Source organism: Podarcis vaucheri, assembly GCF_965113315.1.
Source record: "Podarcis vaucheri genome assembly, chromosome: 1".
Taxonomy (NCBI): Eukaryota; Metazoa; Chordata; class Lepidosauria; order Squamata; family Lacertidae; genus Podarcis; species Podarcis vaucheri.
In genome coordinates, this window is record NC_138759.1 from 6,857,200 (window position 1) to 6,878,222 (window position 21,023).

The 21,023-nt window shown below is 44.3% G+C and overlaps 1 protein-coding gene across 2 annotated transcripts; it reads right to left on the minus strand.

Annotated features, from left to right (window-relative positions):
• Positions 1 to 623: 623 nt before the first annotated feature.
• On the minus strand, positions 624 to 20,976 carry NAA30 (N-alpha-acetyltransferase 30, NatC catalytic subunit). 2 transcript variants are annotated; one of them, XM_082218861.1, is made up of 5 exons: positions 20,536 to 20,976; positions 17,890 to 18,813; positions 11,916 to 12,039; positions 9,748 to 9,803; positions 624 to 2,551 (listed from the first exon to the last, which is right to left on the minus strand). In XM_082218861.1, the coding sequence occupies exons 2-5, from the start codon at positions 18,808 to 18,810 to the stop codon at positions 2,414 to 2,416; spliced, it is 1,239 nt and encodes a 412-aa protein (XP_082074987.1). In that variant the 5' UTR covers positions 18,811 to 18,813; positions 20,536 to 20,976; the 3' UTR covers positions 624 to 2,413. The 2 variants fall into 2 exon arrangements, with proteins under 2 accessions (XP_082074987.1, XP_082074986.1); XM_082218860.1 differs by lacking the exon at positions 20,536 to 20,976 and adding an exon at positions 18,951 to 19,119.
• Positions 20,977 to 21,023: the final 47 nt, after the last annotated feature.

Below are 21,023 nucleotides of genomic sequence, written 5' to 3' on the forward strand. Positions count from 1 at the left end.
CCTATTTATCTACTTGCGCCCAGGGGTGCTTTCGAACTGCTAGGTTGGCAGGTGCTGGGACCGAGCGACGGGAGCGCACCCCGCCGCGGGGATTCGAACCGCCGACCTTTCGATCGGCAAGCCCTAGGCGCTGAGGCTTTTACCCACAGCGCCACCCGCGTCCCTAAATAAGAGGGTTACCAGCACTTTAAAGAAAATCTCATGGTTTTATACCAGAAAACTCACATCAATTACTCTTACGGTGGCTAGACGCAGACCTCCAATCCTCCTGGCTTACTTTCTGTAGTGTCAAACAAAATTATATACTGGGGTGGGAAGCAGTAACAAAAAGATGCTTCCATTATTATGTCTTCGTAGCATTTACTTAGGCACCCCATGGCCCAAACTCTTGGCTTTATTAGCGGCAAAGATGGACTTGCACGATTGTTCAATAGCTACTAGACCCTGGTAGGAAACAGATGCCTGGTGGATGCTCAACAGGACATTATCTGCTGCTGCAAACATGGTGAGTCCTGCTAGCAGGGCACTCACTCGAGTTGATAAAGAGAGAAGGCCTGATTCAGATTGGGGGGCCACGGTGGAGGGAGAGGTGAGCCACACAAATTGTGTCCAGAGAGAAGTGCCAGTTTTAAATTAAAATCCTTTATTTTTCCCAAATACAATTCACAACTTATACATAGTGGGGAAGATGCTCAGTCTGTGCAAAATAGGGGTGGCCTTCCTTTAAACTTACTAAGCTGTCCAGAATGGGTTGTCCTTCTCCAAAGGGTGACTGGAAATCAGGTACTCTCAAATGTACAGTTAACTCAAACCATTGCTGTTGTTGTTGTTGTTTAAGACAGGTTGAATCCTTAACAAACAACATAGTAAGGCAAAGTTGAATTCTGAAGATTTTCCTTCCGATATAAGGAAACGATTTATTTTTCCACGAGTCATCTAGGGTCATTTTAATGTTTTGCTTATATATATATATATATTGTATATAATATATATACCAACGCTGTCATTGCCGAACTGCCAAAAAGAAATTATTTGCTTTACATATTGCACTGACAGACAGAAGTACACACTGTGCCGCTGCTGAAAAAGGATACTGGTTTTAACAAGCCGATGTAGCCCATTCTGAAAAGGGGGTCGGGTTTGTATCAAACCTTTGAACACCTCTCTGCCAAATTAATCCGAAGAAAATTAAAACTGCAAGAGTTTTGGCTTTTGTTAAAAGGGAAAAAAAAGGAGAGAAAGCGAATGCAGCTTAAAGATGGGTAGGGTGCAACTTGAAATTTATTTCCAAGACCAAGAACTGAGAACTGAAACATTTTTAAGAACATGGAAGCAAAGCAATGTGAACCCAAATCAAAATTACGTTCTTCCAACTGCTTTAAAATAATGCCTCTTTCGCTATTCTAGTGATAATTTTGATTAAACAAAAATTGATCCAATCTACATTAATTTACTGCTTTGTGGTTTTGTTTTTTTATATATATAAAAAATCCCTCACTCTCTTTAAAGGAAAAAGTGCATCAGACTCCCTTTTAGCAGCCACTCAAAAAAAAAATAGCTTACACTTCTTGCTGTAAGAGACGGGCTTTTTAAGCCCTCACCTGGGAGAAGTTTCCAAATCATAAATGAAATAATTTATTATCAAATCCAGAGTTTAAATAAAATCTGTTCTTGCAAAGACCAAAAAAAAAAGGGTGGGAGGGAATCAAGAAAAGAAAAGCATGCACTCAAAAGTCAGCGGTGGAGACAAATATACTATCTATACAGGCACTGGCAGACGCAATTTTATTGTCACCGTTACTCGATGTAACACACACCCCACCCTACAATACATTTTTTCATCCACTAATCACTGAGGTACCAATATTTAAGAATGAAAAGTTCAATATTGAAAAATAAAACCTAAAGTTGAAGCAGTTTTTATTTTCCCCAGAGAAAAAAAAAACCTATGGTGAGTTTTGTATGAAATGTTAGTATACTTATAGTATTTTTTTTTATTTTCTTTTTACAATCTACATTGGCTTATCTTTTTCTCTCTCTCTGGAACCGGGGGGAAAAAAAGTTGTGTTCCACATTACACAGGTTCTTGGATAAAATGTTCACCATCTTATATATCAGGAGTCAGTAGACTTGCAAATGAACAGGGATCTTGGCTACCTACTGGCACATATTCCTGGTTACCAAGAGGATCTGAAGTCTGAAACAACCTGTTGCGAATTCAGAACAAGACGTGCCATGCCACACAGTGCAACGATTTAGGTGCGACGTTCGATGAGACACTCACAGAGAAGAGCTGCATGGAAGTTATTATGTCCACCTGCAAAGCAATTTCACACAAATTGCATTGCATGCAAAGGACGCCGCTGCCCGGCTGGTTGGGGAGAGGAGTCCTGGGCGCAAGGATGGCCTCCTATCAACGCAGCCACAGTTTAAGACGCAGTGCATCAACTCCATTTAAATAGTATCTGAACAGCCTCTTGTCTCGAACAAAGCCAAGGTTTTCATAAAGTTTCAACGCGGACTTGTTTGTGATCTCGGTCTCCAAGACAACCTGCAAAAGAAGATGACAAAATTTTCAAGCGATACTGCATTTTTCTGAAACTCCGAGGTTCATCAGATTGATATATATTTAAGCAGCAGTCAGATTCTTGTATTTCAGCTTCAAATTATCTGTAGTCCCGTAGAATATCACTATAGAAACCCCCAGAACTGGCCAAGGAATAAATTTGCTGATTCAAATATGCATGTTTAAATCACCTGTCCAGCATGTGGGTGTTTTTGGGTTTTTTTTAAAAAAAACAACTAATGCATTTACAAAGGAGGACCAAGGTTTGCAACTACAACAATTCAGAGTATTGACTGACTAGAAAGATGTGGGTTCATATCTCCACTCAGTCATGAAGCACTTCAGGGGATCTTGGCTGAGTCATATCCTCAGCCTAACAATTCCCTCACAGTTTTGCAAGAAGACGGAAAAAGGGGGGGGGGCACACATTTCATTTCTTGAGCTCCTGTGGCATAAGGATGGACCAAGATGTTATTTTAAAACAAACCAAAAACAAACCAACAACCACAATTTCAAATGGTGATACATTCTCACTGATAACCTGTTCTTCCATTGACAGGATGTGAACATAGCAAGCTAAATCTGGGACTGTTGATCTGAGAAAAGGCGTTTCATAGAGCCAAGATATGCAACAGATAACTTATGTGTGTACATGAATCCATACAACCGGTTCTCTAAAATGCCGAAGGACATATTCTATGTTCTCCTAATGGCAACCTGGTGCCAGGACAATCTAACCATCTCTCAGATGGTCAGACATTATATAGCTAAGGTGGCGTTACCTAGATGAGGGCTGCCCAAGACCATGGAGGGTAACGGAAAACGATGATTGAATATGCCTCTGAAAGACCCTCTCAAGAAGGGAAATTGGCTGTAGCCCTCACAGTGAAAGTACATAAGGCAGCAACACGCTTTATCTTTCTGAGCACACACTGTGTATGTAAGTAGGTACGTCTCTCTCTGTGTAATACAAACATTTGTTTTATGTATGACATTTGTCATATCATTACTTTAAAACGTACAATACACTTGAGACATGTTTTTTCTTATAAGAGGAACCGAAAGCTAAAGTTACACCACATCTTGATTGAAGTTTCTTAAGAGACACTAGAGCCCTGATTTAGCCTGCCAACAGTTAACTGGCCATCCCAGTTCTATTCTACTGCTCACCTTTACCAGATCTTAGAGGCAGCTGTAATAATAATAATAATAATAATAATAATAATAATAATAATAATAATAATTTATTATTATTTTAGCTTTTAATCTGTGATACTTTACTATATTTTTTGTTTCTATGGAAGCCGCCCAGAGTGGCTGGGGAAACCCAGCCAGATGGGCGGCGTACAAATAATAAATTTATTATTATTATTATTATTATTATTATTATTATTATTATTATTATTATTATTATTATTTGTACCCTGCTCATCTGGCTGGGTTTCCCCAGCCACTCTGGGCGGCTTCCAACAAAGACACATCAAAATGTCAAACATTAAAAACTTCCCTGAAGAGGGCTGCCTTCAGATGTTTTCTAAATATCAGGTAGTTGTTTATCTCTTTGACATCTGATGGGAGGGCATTCCACAGGGCGGGCGCCACCACCAAGAAGGCCCTCTGCCTTGTTCCCTGTAGCTTTGCTTCTCGCAGTGAGGGAACCGCCAGAAGGCCCTCGGCACTGGACCTCAGCGTCCGGGCAGAACGATGGGGGGTGGAGACACTGTTATTCCCAATTACCTCCCTCTCCGAAACCCTTCAGCATCCTGAGAGGCTCCGAAGTGGAGACTGAGCTTCAGAGGCAGTCTGAAGCTGGGAGTCATTTTACTCTTTTCTGGAGACTCTGAAGCATAGTGCAATTCAGAGACGGTCCTCTAGGCCACTTTGTACAGGGGTAGGTGGTTTGGCTGATTAAAGTTTTATGGTTTCCTCTGACAGCTGCATTTGGAGACTCTTGCCTTTGAAGCATGCACATAATGATGATAATCAGCATCAACGAGAGCATAATGCTTCTTGTATGCACCTCTGCCCCTTCTTGCTATACACTGCCACATGGGTAGTTCACAGCCCTACCGCTTCACTGCCCCACCTAGGAAGTTTCCTATTTCCCCAATACCCTAATTCAATGCCTCCTCTTCCTCCAAATGTATGCAGCTATTGCTACCTATTGCAAGTGAAGCATATCCACAAATGAAGCTGCTTCACGTCCATCAGCACCGTCACGAGTGGAAAACCACAGATCACAGTTGCCTCCCAAAATACCCATAAAGCCAATTTATATACGTTGAGTTGGGGTGGCCAGGAATGAGGGAGCTGAAGTTTCAAGTTGCAACAGATTTTGTGATTAACAACACTATGTCCACCCTGAACTCTAAGGATGGAAAGAGACATAACCAAACAAACTCCACTAACATTCTCTCTAGAAGTATTTGCTTTTCTAACTACACAGGCAGCATTCACTTCCACCAGTGCTATTTTAAGACACTGGCTGTGCTCAGACATTCAATAGGCCACAGAAGCCTGGGCTCTGCCACACCACTGTGATAGTCCAACACTGCATTGCCCACAAGTATGTATTAATTACTCTGTAACTGCATTACAGAGGACGCGGGTGGCGCTGTGGGTAAAACCTCAGTGCCTAGGACTTGCCGATCGTATGGTCGGCGGTTTCGAATCCCCGCGGCGGGGTGAGCTCCCGTCTTTCGGTCCCAGCTCCTGCCCACCTAGCAGTTCGAAAGCACCCCTAAGTGCAAGTACAGTGGTGCCCCGCAAGACTAATGCCTCGCAAGACGGAAAACTCGCTAGACAAAAGGGTTTTTCGGTTTTGCGTTGCTTTGCTAGACGAATTTCCCTATGGGCTTGCTTTGCAAGACGAAAACGTCTTGCGCTTTTTTCTTAAAGCCGCTTGAAGAGGCGCAGTTGCGGCGGACCGTGCTTCGCAAGACGAAAAACACCGCAAGACGAAAAGACTCGCGGAACGAATTATTTTCGTCTTGCGAGGCACCACTGTAGATAAATAGGTACCGCTTTATAGCAGGAAGGTAAACGGCGTTTCCGTGTGCTGCGCTGGTGCCGGCTCGCCGGAGCAGCTTTGTCACGCTGGCCACGTGACCCGGAAGTGTCTCCGGACAGCGCTGGCCCCCGGCCTCTTAAGTGAGATGGGCGCACAACCCTAGAGTCGGACACGACTGGCCTGTACGGGCAGGGGTACCTTTACCTTTTTAACTGCATTAGATTATAATATTATGGTTATGATTTGATAGTGAGAAGATAGGGTGCAGAAGGGGAGAACAACTCCGTGGAAAAAGGAGTGGCAAGCCAACCAAAATGAGAAAAGACGAAATTATGTTTTGAATGTATGTTAAATGCTGAAACTCTCTCTCTCTCTCTCTCTCTCTCTCTTTTGGGGTGTGTGTGTGTGTGAATTATTCAGTAACTGCTACGTAAAGTGACCATACACATGCATGAAATAGTAATACAGTGGTACCTCGGGTTAAGTACTTAATTCATTCCGAAGGTCCGTTCTTAACCTGAAACTGTTCTTAACCTGAAGCACCACTTTCGCTAATGGGGCCTCCTGCTGCCGCCGCGCTGCTGCAGCACGATTTATGTTCTCATCCTGACGCAAAGTTCTTAACCCGAGGTACTATTTCTGGGTTAGCGGAGTCTGTAACCTGAAGCGTATGTAACCTGAAACATATGTAACCCAAGGTACCACTGTAGATCCATCACTGCAGAGAGAACTTTTATTACTTGTGACATCAAAATACAATACAGTGGTGCCCCGCAAGAAGGATGCCTCGCAAGACGGAAAACTCGCTAGACGAAAGAGTTTTCCATTTTGGAGGTGCTTCGCAAAACGAATCTCCTATAGGCTTGCTTCGCAAGACGAAAATGTCTTGCGAGTTCCTGCAGGTTTTTTTTCCTCCCCCCCTTTTTCTAAGCCGCTTATCAGCTGATCCGATAAGCCGCTAAAAGACGCTAATAGCGCTAATCCGTCAATGGGCTTGCTTCGCAAGACGAAAAAACCACTAGACGAAGAGAATCACAGAACGGATTCTTTTCGTCTTGCGAGGCACCACTGTACTTTTCAGCACACATTGTTTAGTTCAGACTAAAGCTGCTGAGTAGTGAGAAATGTACACACATGAATGGCTCAGGCCCAAATGCATCAGAATTAAATATATGGCAAGGTAAGAGGACGCATCGTCATAATCAGTTTATTACGGTCAATAGACCTGAAACAAAGGGGATTCACACTGAATGCTCCTGTTTCAGCCTTCTAACTTTCTGCATCAGGAGAGAGAAAATCTACTATAAATGCAAACTGGAATTTATAAATCCGAATAATCCAATTGTTCGGGAACTTCAAGCTCTTCAAGGAATAGTTCAATTCAAAACAGCACCAGATTCGGGGAAAGGATGCTGGAGACTAATTAAAAAGGATGTTGCCAAGCTGGAATGTGTGCAGAAGACAGCCACTAAGATGATCAAGGGTCTGGAAACCAAGCCTTATGAGGAACGGCGGAGGGAGTTGGGTATGTTTAGCCTGGGTAATAGGAGGCTGGGAGGAGATAGGATAGCTATTTTCAAATATGGAAGATGGCACAAGCTGGTTTTCTCTTGTTCCAGATGGCAGGACCTGAACCCATGGATTCAAGTTACAAGGAGATTCCGACTAAATATCAGGAAGAACTTTCTGGCAGTAAAAGCTGTTCAATAGTGGAACAGATTTCCAGAAGATGTGGTGGACTCTTCTTCCTTGGAGATTTTTAAGCAGAGGTTGGATGGCCATATATAATACATGATTTAGTTGCGATTTCTGCATTGCAGGGGGTTTGGCTAGATGGCCATCGGGATCCCTTCCAACTCTACAATTCTATGAGAAAAGCAATGGGGGTTCAGAGAAGAAAAGAGAAATGGGGCAACAACTAGGACAACATTGACCCCCTCAGTAATACGTAGCAAGGCTATCATTTTAAAGCTGAAGATCATGGGTAGGCAAACTAAGGCCCGGGGGCCGAATCCAGCCCAATCGCCTCCTCAATCCAGCTCGCGGACGGTCCAGGAATCAGCATGATTTTACATAAGTAGAATGTGTCCTTTTATTTAAAATGTATCTCTGGGTTATTTGTGGGGTTTAGGAATTTATTCACCCCCCCAAAAAAAAAATATAGTCTGGCCCCCCACACGGTCTGAGGGACAGTGGATCAGCCCCCTGCTGAAAAAGCTTGCTGACTCCTGCTGAAGATGTATCTCATTGGTTTTCACTTTAATTAGAATTGTCTCTGTATTTCTTGTTTCTTTTCCTTTTTTGGCTCAAGCAATGGTCATTTCCACAATGAAATTTTGCTATTTTTTCTGCCTGAGTGGGCTTATTTGTACTGTTATGTTAAAATGAAATAAACACCTCAGTCTTTGATAGCTATCATTATTTTCCTGGCCTTTTACAGGTAAGGGGAGATATTTATGAACTTCCACGGTGTTTTTTTCAAAAATGAATTTTGTGCATTTATGAAGCAAATGAATCTTTAGCTGTCATATGCAACACCTTTGTTTTCAAGGCAGGGCAATAAATTATCATTGCAAGTAGTCAGCACAACCAGCAGCATTCATTCCATTGTTTACTCTGTTGGTTCAGCAGGTGTGAGTTAATGCTGAAATTCCTGTTTATTGGTATTCTAAGTACTTCAAGGTTCTCTTTTGTGGTTGTTCATGAAAGCCTTTCTACCAGTTTGCCCTTTCAAAAACAAGCTGCTTCCAAGTCAAGATTTCAACATTAGTTCTGATCGGTTGATTTTATTAGGTTCCTATTCAGAGCTCCTAAAAAGCAGTAACTGTTTTAAGATGACTGAGGATGTTTGGCTCAATGTCCGATTTGATAAGCCATGGTTTGCAATTTGGCAGCGAGTTGGAATTAGAAACTGTGGCCTGTGATGCGATGTGAGTTTGCAAACTATAGTTTGTATTAGTTATGGTTTGGTGCGATGCCAAAGCTGAATAAGTTACAGCTGCTGCTGTATGCCTGGAAGGCACTAAATCTTGAGACAGGAGTGCTGAGCAAAGAGGGAGGAAATGGGAAAGAAACTCTAAACCATAGGTGGGACATTTGAATGCTCTGAGCAGTGGTTAGCATAAACCATAGATTTGGTACGGTGTCTGAGCCAAGCCATAATTTCAGATTTTTCGCCCATCGACCTGGTTTGGTCCTAGTTCAGCGGACTAAATTTGGGCAGTAAAAGACAAATCAGTTTTAAGGGAGTTCAAGCCGATCAAGGGGAGGAGGCAGGGAAGGCTGCAGGGCACAGCACCAAACCAGGAAGATCAGCAAAACAGGTCAGCAAAAGGATAGCCCACTGATCAACAAAAGGAATGGTATCCTGTATTGCGCTTTTAAGGGTGGGTGTCTCCCTCTGGGTCACATGTAGTTCCTCCAGCAAAGGCCCAACATTATTGTAATCAAAGTGTGCCACAAAAAATTCCCAAAGCTTTGCTCATAAACAAAAGGATGGGGGGAAATTGCTTTCAGATGATGTGTGCGAGAGAGATTTCATGCTTTTACATGGTAAATTTCACTGCCAGGTTTTTAAATGCAACACATCAGCTATGTGCAAGCGATGCTCTTCATCGGTTCTTCTTGCTAGATAGCACCAACTTTATAATAAAGCCTGGTGGCTGCTAAGGGGGATGTTTGGGTGGAAAACCACTTCTGGGCCCAGACTATTGTGAAGAGAACGCATTAGCCCCAGAGAATACTGAAGCTGCTGATACCCAAGATGTGTTTTCATGTAATAAAGCCTTATTAGTCATGTGGTGGTTTTTTAAAGAGTAAAAACTGTCACAGTTTTGCATAGTCTACAACACCTTAAACTTTTAGTACACAAGCCAGAAATGCCATTTTAAGGTGCCCTTACTCTGGACAACTGTTAATTTCTCCAACTGTTTTTGGATGTTTGTAAAAACAATCTTTATAGACACCACTGCCCTGTCTAAAACAGTCAAACAGATACCAACTCATTTCCTGGAGTCACAGAAAGCTCTCAGAATAATTTATCTTTCTGAATGTGTTCTATATTCTGCTCTAACAGAAGAGTTGCTTACATAGCAAATGGCATTTGAAATGATGGCCTTCTAGCGAAGCGAGGAATGAAAACATACTTCCTTCAAATGAAGAAAAGACTCACCTCATCGCAATCTCCTTCTACCATGGCATAAATAGCTTTCTTAACCAAGTTTGTACCTGGAATAGAGATTAAAAGCAACAAATTTAAACCACTGGCACAAATTATTTCAGCACCAATTAGCTCCTAGAGTTCAGGCTATGGCATAAAAGCAAATGTACATAATTAATGATTACTATGACTATTCTGTACAACCAATATAAAATACCTTCTCTAATTCAAAATAAAAAGGCCTCTTAGCCCTCTGCATCAAATTGGGCTGGGCATTTCCTGTCTCCTAATTCAATCTGAAGCACTGGCCTTATTGAAGTCTTTTTTATTTTGTTTTTACTGAAGAAGAAGGACAAAGCAGCTTCCAGGAAAACAACCACAGAACAATAAATCAGATTTAAAATAATGAAGGTGTTACAACAGCCAGGGCCACCTAGCCTGCAATACTATAATGAACTGTATGGCCAGGGAAGATTCTGGGGTACAGGATAAGGGGCTAAAAGTGTGAGGCATCATGGGTTGTGCAACTAAGGCCTTGGCATTAAAAAACAACAACCTTCAATTGCCTGCATTGTCAGAGTTTTGCTTCTCACAACATGTTATGCTTTGGACCCTCCCCTCTCCCAAGTTTTGTATTTGTTCCCTTAGTGTAGTTCAGATTTCCGTTTAGATGTGTTTTAACCGAGGAAGTATACCAAGATGTCTTACAAGGCAAGGCAACCACCTCAGAGAGCATGCACTGCACATAAAAGAGGCATGCCAATCTTCAATAGGATGCAACTAGAATGAACTCTGGGGGAAAGATAATAAATGAGTTTCTATGTCAGTGAATAAGGGAACCAAGCTGTGTCCAATAAGCTGCTGCTGTGGACAGAGAAAACCAAAGCACCCTGGTGTGTCTGCACAAGGGACTCTTTAGATCCCTGCCAGTCAACAGTGTGCCGTACCAGCGATCTGAAGCAATGGCCCGTGAATTCACTTACTCCCAACTGCCATGGCAAGCTTTCTTCTCCCAGTTCCCCGCAAAGCAAGCCTTCAGAGCTCAGAGGGCCAAGGCAGAGGACAAGTGTGGGAGCTAGTCCCATCTCCTTGTGGAATCCTGGTCTGAACAAGGTGGCTGGGATTAAATTGGAAACCGCCAATTTCTGTAACCAAGCCTAAAGCTGAAGTGTATTTGCGGAGGAACGCCTAACAAATTCCTTCTAAAATGGGAGTGGGAGAGTAGTTTCTGCTTCATATCCAATTTACCATTCATTCATGGCACCTACATTTGCATTAGGGGGGGGGAGGGGTTCTCCCCTGGCTTTTGGTTCATTTAAGGAATACATAAAACGGCTGGCAACTGGTAGTTGTCAGGCTACATCTGGCCACCTGAGGGATGCCATCTGTTCACAGCAAATGTAGGTAGATAGATTAGGGGTTTTATCGTGTAGCAGCCACGAGGCCCCGTAGTGCCCAACACTGGCAATTTCCTTCAAAATGCAGCCATGACACACTTCAATGAATTCATGATGGCTCAATTTAACAAACACAGGAAACTTGCTGAGAAGGTGAAGTTATCACCTGGTGGTGGGCAAGCTGGTGAACTCACAGAGGCCCGGTTTCAGCTTTTTATTTAATTTTTGTTTGCTGTTCCCTCAACACAGACACACATATACGGTGATTTGCATGATTAAGTGTATGTCCTTAAGACATGATTTTCATAACATGGCTTAAATATTATTTTTATGAACATGGGATGCACCACACAGCTGTAGGTATTCCACAACACAACGGTGCAGCTATTCTAAATAAAAAAAGATCAACTCTCTTTTCTCCCCATGATGGAACTCTAAACAGGACCCAGACTAGTGCATGTCTGCTGCATCTTATGTTTTCAGGTCATGCCCTGTTTCTCCATTTTTTGTGTACATTATGATTGTTTAAAAACGAACTATAGTCATATGGAAATGTTAATGAACAAGAAAAACAGATTATTATCAGGAGCCTATTATGGACTTCAAAGACTGTAGAGATGGGCTGGAGAACTGCAAGTTTTCTCACCTAAAAACAATAACGTTCAAAAATAACTTGTAACACAAGAAGGGTGTAATCAAGATTTCATCCCAAAGCAGCAACTTATCAGCAACTTTTAGATATATTTTTATTTATTTAAAAAAGGGCACAAATGCTATTCTTACCTATGCCTTTTCTTCTGTATTTGGAATCCACTGCTAACATGGCTATATAACCTCTGCGAAACATCTTTTTGTGCATATCCAACTTGCAGACGATGGCACCTACACACTCGTCTCCTACCATTGCCTTGAAAAAAACAACAACCCAAGAACATTTCTGTAGATTAAGAGGGCAATATGCAGTGCCAGAAAACTCACCATTCTATAGGTACATTTACAGCAAGATTGCTTTCTGGAAGTTATTTGCTTTACAAATAAAGGCAGATGCATCTCCCAGTAACTAAAGCGTACACTACACATTTTGTAGTATAGCAAATTTCGAGGATGATTTCTCAAATTGTTACATTGACTGGCTTGGATTCTAAGTAGCACAAATTTAAGAAAGCTCACTTTCCTGTTCCCTCAAAGCCCCACCATCCTGAGAAGTCTCTCTCTCTCTCTCTCTCTGAGGGGTGGAGGACCCTCTCCACTGTGGAAGACAGGGCAAGGAGAGCTGCTGGGGGAGTTGCCCCCAACTGGGCAGAGGGACTGTCTGCGAGCTTCATCTGCAGAAGGCATCTCTGCTCAAAAGCATGTCCCCCCCCCATGCCTTTTAGGAACACCCTCCTGCCTGGCCTCTCCTCAGGGGCTTTTGGGTGGATGCAGAAGAGACAGGAAAGTCCCCTTGTGCAAGCTTGTTTCTGCTTGTCATTTAGGATACACACAACTGATTTCAGCCTAGTTCCTATTCTACACAGAACTCCTAAAAGATTATGTAAAGGAAGGCCTCATGCAATTCAAAGAATGCATCGATACCAGTACAGTGGTACCTCTAGTTGCAAACACCTCTGGATACGTATCCTTTGGGTTATGCACGTGGCAAACCCATAAGTAATGGAAAGGTTTCCACTGCATGAGCATGTGCAGAAGCAGGCTTTCACCCCACGAGCATGCGCAGAAACAGCGCCTTTGGATGCGAATGTTTCGGGGTAAGAATGGACCCCCTATTACTCACCTGAGGAAAATAATTTTGAAATCCTGAGAAGGGAATACACAATCTAAGCATTATTTAAGTTAGCAAGCTGTTCTAATGATATACAGCCACCGTCCTCTAACCATGAACTAAACTGGAAGTCACAAACAAAGCTGCAGTCAGAGAACTCCAGAAGCTATTCTGGAATAACTGGTTTGAGGACTGCAAAGAAGGACTGTGAAGAAGGGAAAGAAAAATCTACACTCCCCAAACCACCTCTTCCACACAAATATACACAAAGGTTTCCGATATATACGTAGATCACTTGCCATAACTAAATTTGTTTCAGAATTCTTATCCTTTCAACAAAATACTAATTACTGATAACTTAAGCGCTCATGGAAGTTCATTGTACATTTCCTAATCCACTTATGACACACCTGCACACATAGAATATTGAGTGAGGAAAAGAAGCTGCAAAATCAATTCCTTTGAAAAGATTCATAAACCTATGTGATAAAATATACTGAATGTGTAAAATTTACCACCAAGGAATACCTTAAGGGGAGATTCCTTGCTAAATCTGCACCTCTCTCCTCTCAGATCCAAGTCTCTACCCACAAAACTTGTGCAGCAGGACAATGCAGAGACCAACCCGAGCACTCTGACTCAGAAGGAAAAGTTACTGGATTTAAAATTCAATCCATCACATCAAAATGTTTTCTTCATAAAATCTGGCATAGAGGAGTTCAACTACCTTCTCAGGTTCTCAAACACAGGGGAGGGGGAAATCCCCAACCTATGCTAAATTCTTGCCTTAGGCTGAAACCTTGCACAGTATACAATAGGCTTACTCGCCTCTTGCCAGATCCTGAGAAGTGTCACTGAATATGCCAAGAGAACACCAATTTTTGCGCAAAGAAGCTCAAATGTATTACGTGACTGTTCATGCTATATCTTCTTTTGTTAAAGAGACACCAAGGGTAATAATGCATTACAGGCCAAACCACTTGGAATCAGGCAGCATTATAGGCTAGCAGCACAAACCAATTACAGTTAAGCACCCTGAATTCTGATCAAGTTCAACAAGGAGGGATTTAAGCAGGTACTTAACTCTCCCATTGTGATCAATGGGGACACGGTTTTTCTTCCTAACAAACCTCTTGGAACAAGTGTGCATTCATGTAGTGAGTTCAAGGGCACACACACACACACACACAGTATACAATAGGCTTACTCGCCTCTTGCCAGGGAACAGCGTTTGCATAGCAGGATGAACAGAGCCAGCTGCTTGAACTTAGAAATGCTTACGCTGGCATACAACATAAGCATTTTGTGCCCTCATGCTGGCACAGCTGTTCTCTTACATTCTGTCCTTAGAGGTTACATGGAGTCTTAGATTTGGTAGGTAGGCAGGCAAGAGTAGATTTCATTGTGCAGCAGCAGCAGAAGCACCCAGGCTATGTTATGACATACAGAAGATGACATTTCAAGCAGCTTTCTCTTAAGATTTCACTCAAGTCATGAATAAAAGCAGGTCTCACTTAGTTCCTAATGTCTTAAAAGGGCACCCAGCCAATTATTGTTAGAAGCATGAAGAAAGTATGCAAGTTAGAATCCACTTCGAAGTGAAGCTAGGGTCACAGGCATGAAGATAACAAGACCTGCAGAAAACTTTGGTAGTATTTTAAGAAGTGGGCACAAAGAGCCCTGCCTTAAACTTCAGCCGCAAATCACTTCTTACTGACATACTGATGGCCTTGCAATAGTGAAGACAAAAAATTCTAGAGATAAGCAGCTGTAAGCTAACGTCTTTCATCTTTGAAGCCAATGAGCAATACCTGAATTCCTGTTGTCACTTTATTATCCGGAAACAATAACTTTCTGTCTCTAGTTCCAGCAACACAGCTAAATGAACAGTGTTTCACTTGGAGCTCAGAATTTAACCAAAGCTGCTTAGAATTTACTTCTCCAGCTTTTATTCACGGGCCTCATTCAGTCACCACACTAGTTCAATCTACAAACCATAGTTTAGAGATCAGCAACATGTGACAGGTTTCCATTCTCTTTCTGCCTCTCCTACTCTCAAATGTGTGCATATACTTCCTTTCTTCTATGGTTTGTTTTGAGGTAGCGCTAGTTAGCATTTATCATTGTTTGCATCTGAATCAAGCAAATCATGGAAAGAAGAGAGAATCTTTGAGAGGACAGGGCTGCAGCTCAGTGATAGGGGATATAGAAAGTCACAGCTTCAATTCATGACATCTCCAGGCAGGGTGGGAGAAACCTCAGTCTGAAAGCCTAGAGCCACTACTGGTCAGTGTAGACAAAACTGAATTAGACGGACCAACAGCCCCATTCAGTATATGGCAGTTTCCTATGTATGTTTCTATTACAGCTAGAAGAGAGCAAGCATTACTGAACGCTAGGTTTAGACTAGGCCACTGGACAATAATCTATAAAAACACAAACTGCAACCAAACCAGAAGTTTACTATCAAGTAGCACCATTTAGAAACTTGGCCTAGTAAAAATTTGGCCCTTATGAGGTCACCTTTAAATTTCTCGTTTTATGTTCTGTTACCATTCATGTTCAACATTCACAAGGGTCCAAGCTCACCAGACTTCTAAACACACAAGCAGGGAGAGACTATGGCGTATCACCAGCATTACAACTTTAAGCAAGGAAAGTCCCATTACTGTAGGAAGCTTAGTGCTTCACTCCAACACTACCGCTTAAAAAAATAATAAAAATCAAACCTGACTTCAGGGATGTTGAAAGTATCAAGCACAGACTACAGACAGATTAATTTTGTTAGAGGCTAATCAATCCGGGAGGACTAAGCATCTTGCAGCATTATTAGTTTTAATATGTTCAGAGAAGAGAAGCCATAAAGCTTCAGGAAGAACATTTCGTATTTGATAATTAGAATGTCCACAGATCTATTAGCACCGATAAACCGCTGAAACCCATAAATGCAATGTTTGCTTGCTAGAAGGCCTTCCAAAATTCAGTTTTGTTGGGTGCTCTTGTTCAGCTTTCTGGAACATCAACCCTGCAAATGAGTGTTTAGAAACCAGCCTCACAAGTGCCAGAAGCTGTGTAGAACAAAGGTATTGGCTGACTGAAGTTGAAATGCTTAATCACTTTTCTTAAAAGCAGGTGCTTGCAAACACCCTCAGTCCCTTTACCAAATGCAGCATGTAGGCAGCATTATACACATGGTGTTCAGTTTTGTTACTGGCCCAGCCAGTGGCTTCTGAGGTCACATAACCAATCTGCTGCAGCGATACACAATGCCTGTGTGATTCACAGACCTAACAAGAAGTGTGGTGAGCATTTGGACTGATGCTGCCAGTATGGAGAACCACCCCTTAAGATTTTTCCCGCAAACCAATTTTGTTCTCTACATAGCCAATTGATGCTTGCCCATGAGTGTTCTCTTCTCCACATCACAAGCCCTTAAAAAGCTGTCTAACTAGCAGTTCATAAACGTTTTAAAATCAACTGATATAAAATTCCATAGGTGGCATTTCCTTGTAAAAAATAAGGAGATATCTTATTACACTCCTCATGAAATAAATTCCAAGGATTATATTAAAAGGCTCAACAAAATACCTGTACAAACAATATCTAAAAACCAGAAACAGTTCACAAAGTCTATTTTATGTCCACTTATAATTGTCTTTAGAGACATAGTATTTGCTTTTCCCTTGAATGTAGTTTACCTCTACTCTCATCATCTGGTAACAGCACAGCTTTGACCCTGAAATTATTTACTACTTCTGCATGTGCATCCATAAAAATAAACATAAGAGGGGCTGACAAGTCTGAGCTCTGACCATATAAGTCTGCAGTCCAGTCTGATTGTTATTTCGCTATATGGTGGGACACTAATATTTCCCTTTAGCATTGACAAGTTCTTTAACATATATAATGCAGTAGGAACACTTGATTAGGTGCTCTCTAACATATCACAAGCAACAGTTACCCTTCAATAGAAGATTCCCCAAAGCTTCCACACACAGTCCCTAATCTATATGGGTGGACCAGCTGCTGTTTCAGTAACTAAAATGTATACTTCAGACATGCATATTTATGAGACTTTTGATGATACGAAAAAGTAAACTTTCTATTTAAAATTGGCACGCCACAGAAAAAAGGAGAAACCATCAAGTTTCTAGCTCTGTGATCACTTCTTTCAGCATTCTGAAATCTCTACAGGCCTCAGTACTCTACCATCACAGAATAATATCTAAAAGAAGGTGAGGCAGCCAAATGAATAATAAAAATAGCATCTTTTGGTAGAGACTAAGGAGAAACACAATTTTCAATGTATGACAGATGACAGCTGTGTTCCAATTTCATTAGGGAGAATAAGAACTGAATACAATGCAAAAGAGATTTTCAGCACAGCACAGTTCCAAGTGGAAATGTATTACTATGTAATGACACAGAATATCCATTTTAGAGGCTTTTAAAAGGTGTTGAATTGCTTTTCAGAAGTAATGTGGGCTTAAATCAATGCTAGTCTGAAGGAAGATGGGACTAGACAATATCCAGGCTAAAATGTTTCTAAAAACTTCTCTACAGATATGAAAGCTACCAGCTGTCAATTGATACCATTAATATGGCTATTTCTCATTTTTACTGGGCTGAAGTTGAGAGAGGGAATGCTAAAAAGAAATCAAATGGGAAAGTAATGTCAATGACAACTAATGCACACAGAAGGTTGAGGGTCTTACTTGTACACGCACACCCCAAATTTGAAGTTACACAGAAATCTCCATAAACCGAAGACTTACACATTCCTATGCCAAATCAGCTGAGCCACAGAGGTCACCAAGCCGGTTCTGCGTATCATTTATTTCAACCGCAAAGTGACCAAATGTGGACTTGCTTCCCCTGCGACCACCGCCACACCACCCGCCGCTCCCCAACCCTGCACCGGCCACCCTTCCTCTACACCCCTCAACGCCAACTTCCTTCACCATGCCTCCTTCCTCGCCCCCTCCCCCAACTTACCAAAAAGCAAAGCTGAGGCCAGTTGTGGATAAAATACCTATATGTGTAAATGGAGTAGGGTTCAGACAGATCTTTGGTGATCAGTCTCATGATATCGGGCATCTGCAGCTCGGACTCATAGCGGACGTATCGTATCGTCAGGTCCCCTTCCTCCTCCTCCACCTGCTGGGGGCCCCAGGAAGAGTCCGTGGTGGTGGGGCCCGGGGAGCATTTCTGCAAGCTGCAGTTGGAGGCCAAGGACCTGGACAGGAGCAGCAGGGACTCCTCCTCCTCCTGGTGGCCTCCTCCTCCTTCCTCTTCCTCTTCCTCCTCCTCCACCCCTCCCGCTCCAGCCAGCCCATTCCTGTCCCCTTCCGAGGGGGCAGAAGCAGCGTCGTGGGGGCGCTTCTGCTGCTCCGGGGGCTGCGCAGTCCTTGCTTGGGAGCGGGGGACCCGGTGGTGGGGGTGGGGGTGGTGGTTGCTGAGCGAGGAGGGAGGCTGCTGCTGGGGGGGCAGCTCCGGACCCTCTTCCTCCTGCTGCTGCCCGTGTCCCATTGTCTTGCCAGCGGAGCCGGGGCTGCTCCTGCCGCCGCCTCTCTTGCTGCCCGGCGGGCGCTGCTTCTCTCCGCCGCCGCCGCTCAGGACCTTGCCCTTGAGGGGGCCGCGCAAGTGCCGCAGGTCCGGCCCGGAGATGAGCCCGTTGAGCTGGTGGTTGCGCCGGTGCGGCGGGCAAGGCCGGCGGCGGTCCCGGGCGCCTTCATCCCCGGCCTCCTCCTCCTCCTCCTCTTCTTCCTCGCGAGGCCTTCTTCCTCCGCCTTCCTCTTCTTCCTCCTCCTCCTCCTCCTCTTCCTCGGCGGCTCCCGGAAAGGGCAGGAGGAGCGAGGCGGCGTCTCCCGGCGGCGAAGCGAGGAGGCTGCTAGGCCCGGGCGGAACCTCGGCCATGTCCTGAGGCGGGAAGAGACCGGCAAGGGGAAGGGGGAGAAGCGTGAGAAAGAGAGGCGACCCCCGCCCGAGACGCTCCCCTCGCCCACACGCGCTCACCCCCAGGCCGCTCCTTCCCCGCCGCCCCGTCTCCGCCTCACCCCAAAATCCCCTCAGCAGCAGCAGCAGCAGCCGCGGCGCCTCCCGCTCCCCTCCTCCGCTCCTCCTCATCCAGCGGCCGTAAAGCGAGGGCAGGTTTCCCGTCAGGCCAGGCCGCCGCTCTCGCGCGAGGGCGGACGAGGGAAGAGCGCGACACTTCGCGCCAGCGCCTCGCTTTACGGCCGGGCCCCCTCAGGAAAGGGCTGCGAGGGAAAAGGGAAGGAGAAACGGCGTAAGGAGGGGCGGGGCCTCGCCGAGAGGGCGGGGCGCGGCTTCTGCGCGCGCCGTCGCGGCCCCTCCCACCCTGCGGGGCCTCGCTTCCGCTCGCGACCTCGCTTTGTGCTAACGGTCCCCGTCCTCCTTTTCTTATCTCTATGGTCCTAACAAGTCGCGGAGACTCTATGGTCAGCGAGAGGAAAGAGAGGCCGATATATATCTATTTCTCTCTTAAAAAGCTGTCCCTTCACGGATAGGCCCTCGCGACGGTGGGAGAGCTGCGCAAGCGCAGATCGTGCTTTGGCTGAGGGCTAGGCGGGAACGAGCTTGAGGGCTGGGGGCGGGGCTAGCGGTAGGCAGACAAGGGGAAAGCGATCCTGTACAAGGGGGGAAGACACGTGTACAGATGCATGTGAGTATGGGCGTACACGTATGTGGTTTTCGTGAACTATATTTCTCGGGTGACTACTTTGACTAAAGCTCTTAATTACACCCCCCTCAAATTAAGATGATGGATCATCACCATCTGTTAATTAAATCACCCTTTATCTCCATGGAAGCAAAGGTGGAATGTAGTAAGAACACTTATAATTATTAACTACATTTGTATACTGCCCTCCTTCACAACGTAAAAATACAAAATGGGAACACAAAATACATAATAAGACAGAATCAAACCTATAACCCCCCCCCTCCCACAAACACAGGCCATAGAATATTAGTCAGTTATAGAGATTGTTGTTGCTGTTGTTGCTGCCCAGCTAGTTTCCCCCAGAGTGGTTTCCACAGCCACTCTGAGCCGCTTACAGTGTACGTATAAAAACATGTTTTTTTCCTGGTCCGTAAAGGTATAAAGGGGATGCGGGTGGCGCTGTGGGTTAAACCACAGAGCCTAGGACTTGCTGATCAGAAGGTCGGCGGTTCGAATCCCCGCGACAGGGTGAGCTCCCGTTTCTTGGTCCCTGCTCCTGCCAACCTAGCAGTTCAAAAGCACAAAGTGCAAGTAGATAAATAGGTACCACTCCGGCAGGAAGGTAAACGGCGTTTCCGTGCGCTGCTCTGGTTCGCCAGAAGCGGCTTAGTCATGCTGGCCACATGACCCGGAAAAACTGTCTGTGGACAAACGTCGGCTCCCTTGGCCAGTAAAGCAAGATGAGTGCCGCAACCCCAGAGTTGGCCACAACTGGACCTAATGGTCAGGGGTCCAGGGGTCCTAATGGTCAGATGGTGGCCCACCTCTGGCAACTCCCCTCAGCCCCTGGTAGGGGCTGGTGGGAGTTGTAGTGCAGGACATGTGGGCAGCACCAGATTGCAGAAGCCTTTCCTCTCCATCCCCTTGGATCCCCAGACCCTCCCATTCTTTGAGGTCACCTGTTCACTACTCAATGGACAGTTGCCTCCATGAATCCCGCCGTCTCTCCTGCCATGTGCAAAGTGGCCGGTGTGCCATGGAGATCAAGCAGGACCACTTGACCAGGTTTCACGAGAAAATGTCCCCTGAAAGGAACTTGGGTCATTTGCTTCAGGCTTCAGAAGCTGTGTTCTCTCGGCCTGAAGTCACAAAGCTTGCGGTGATGTCAGAACTGGCTTCAGGGTGGATGTCTGTGATCGATACTTCAGCATCAACTTCGTTGGACTGGTCATGTTGTGCGGATGCCTGATGATCGTCTTCCAAAGCAACAACTCTATTCCGAACTTTAAAATGGGAAGCGTAATGCTAGCGGTCAACAAAAGAGGTTTAAAGACTCTCCCAAGGCAAATCTTTAAAAATGTAGTATATAAAGAGAAATTTCTTGGAAGTAAAAATTAGGGGTAAAATAAGATTAAAAGGTAAAGGGACCCCTGACCATTAGGTCCAG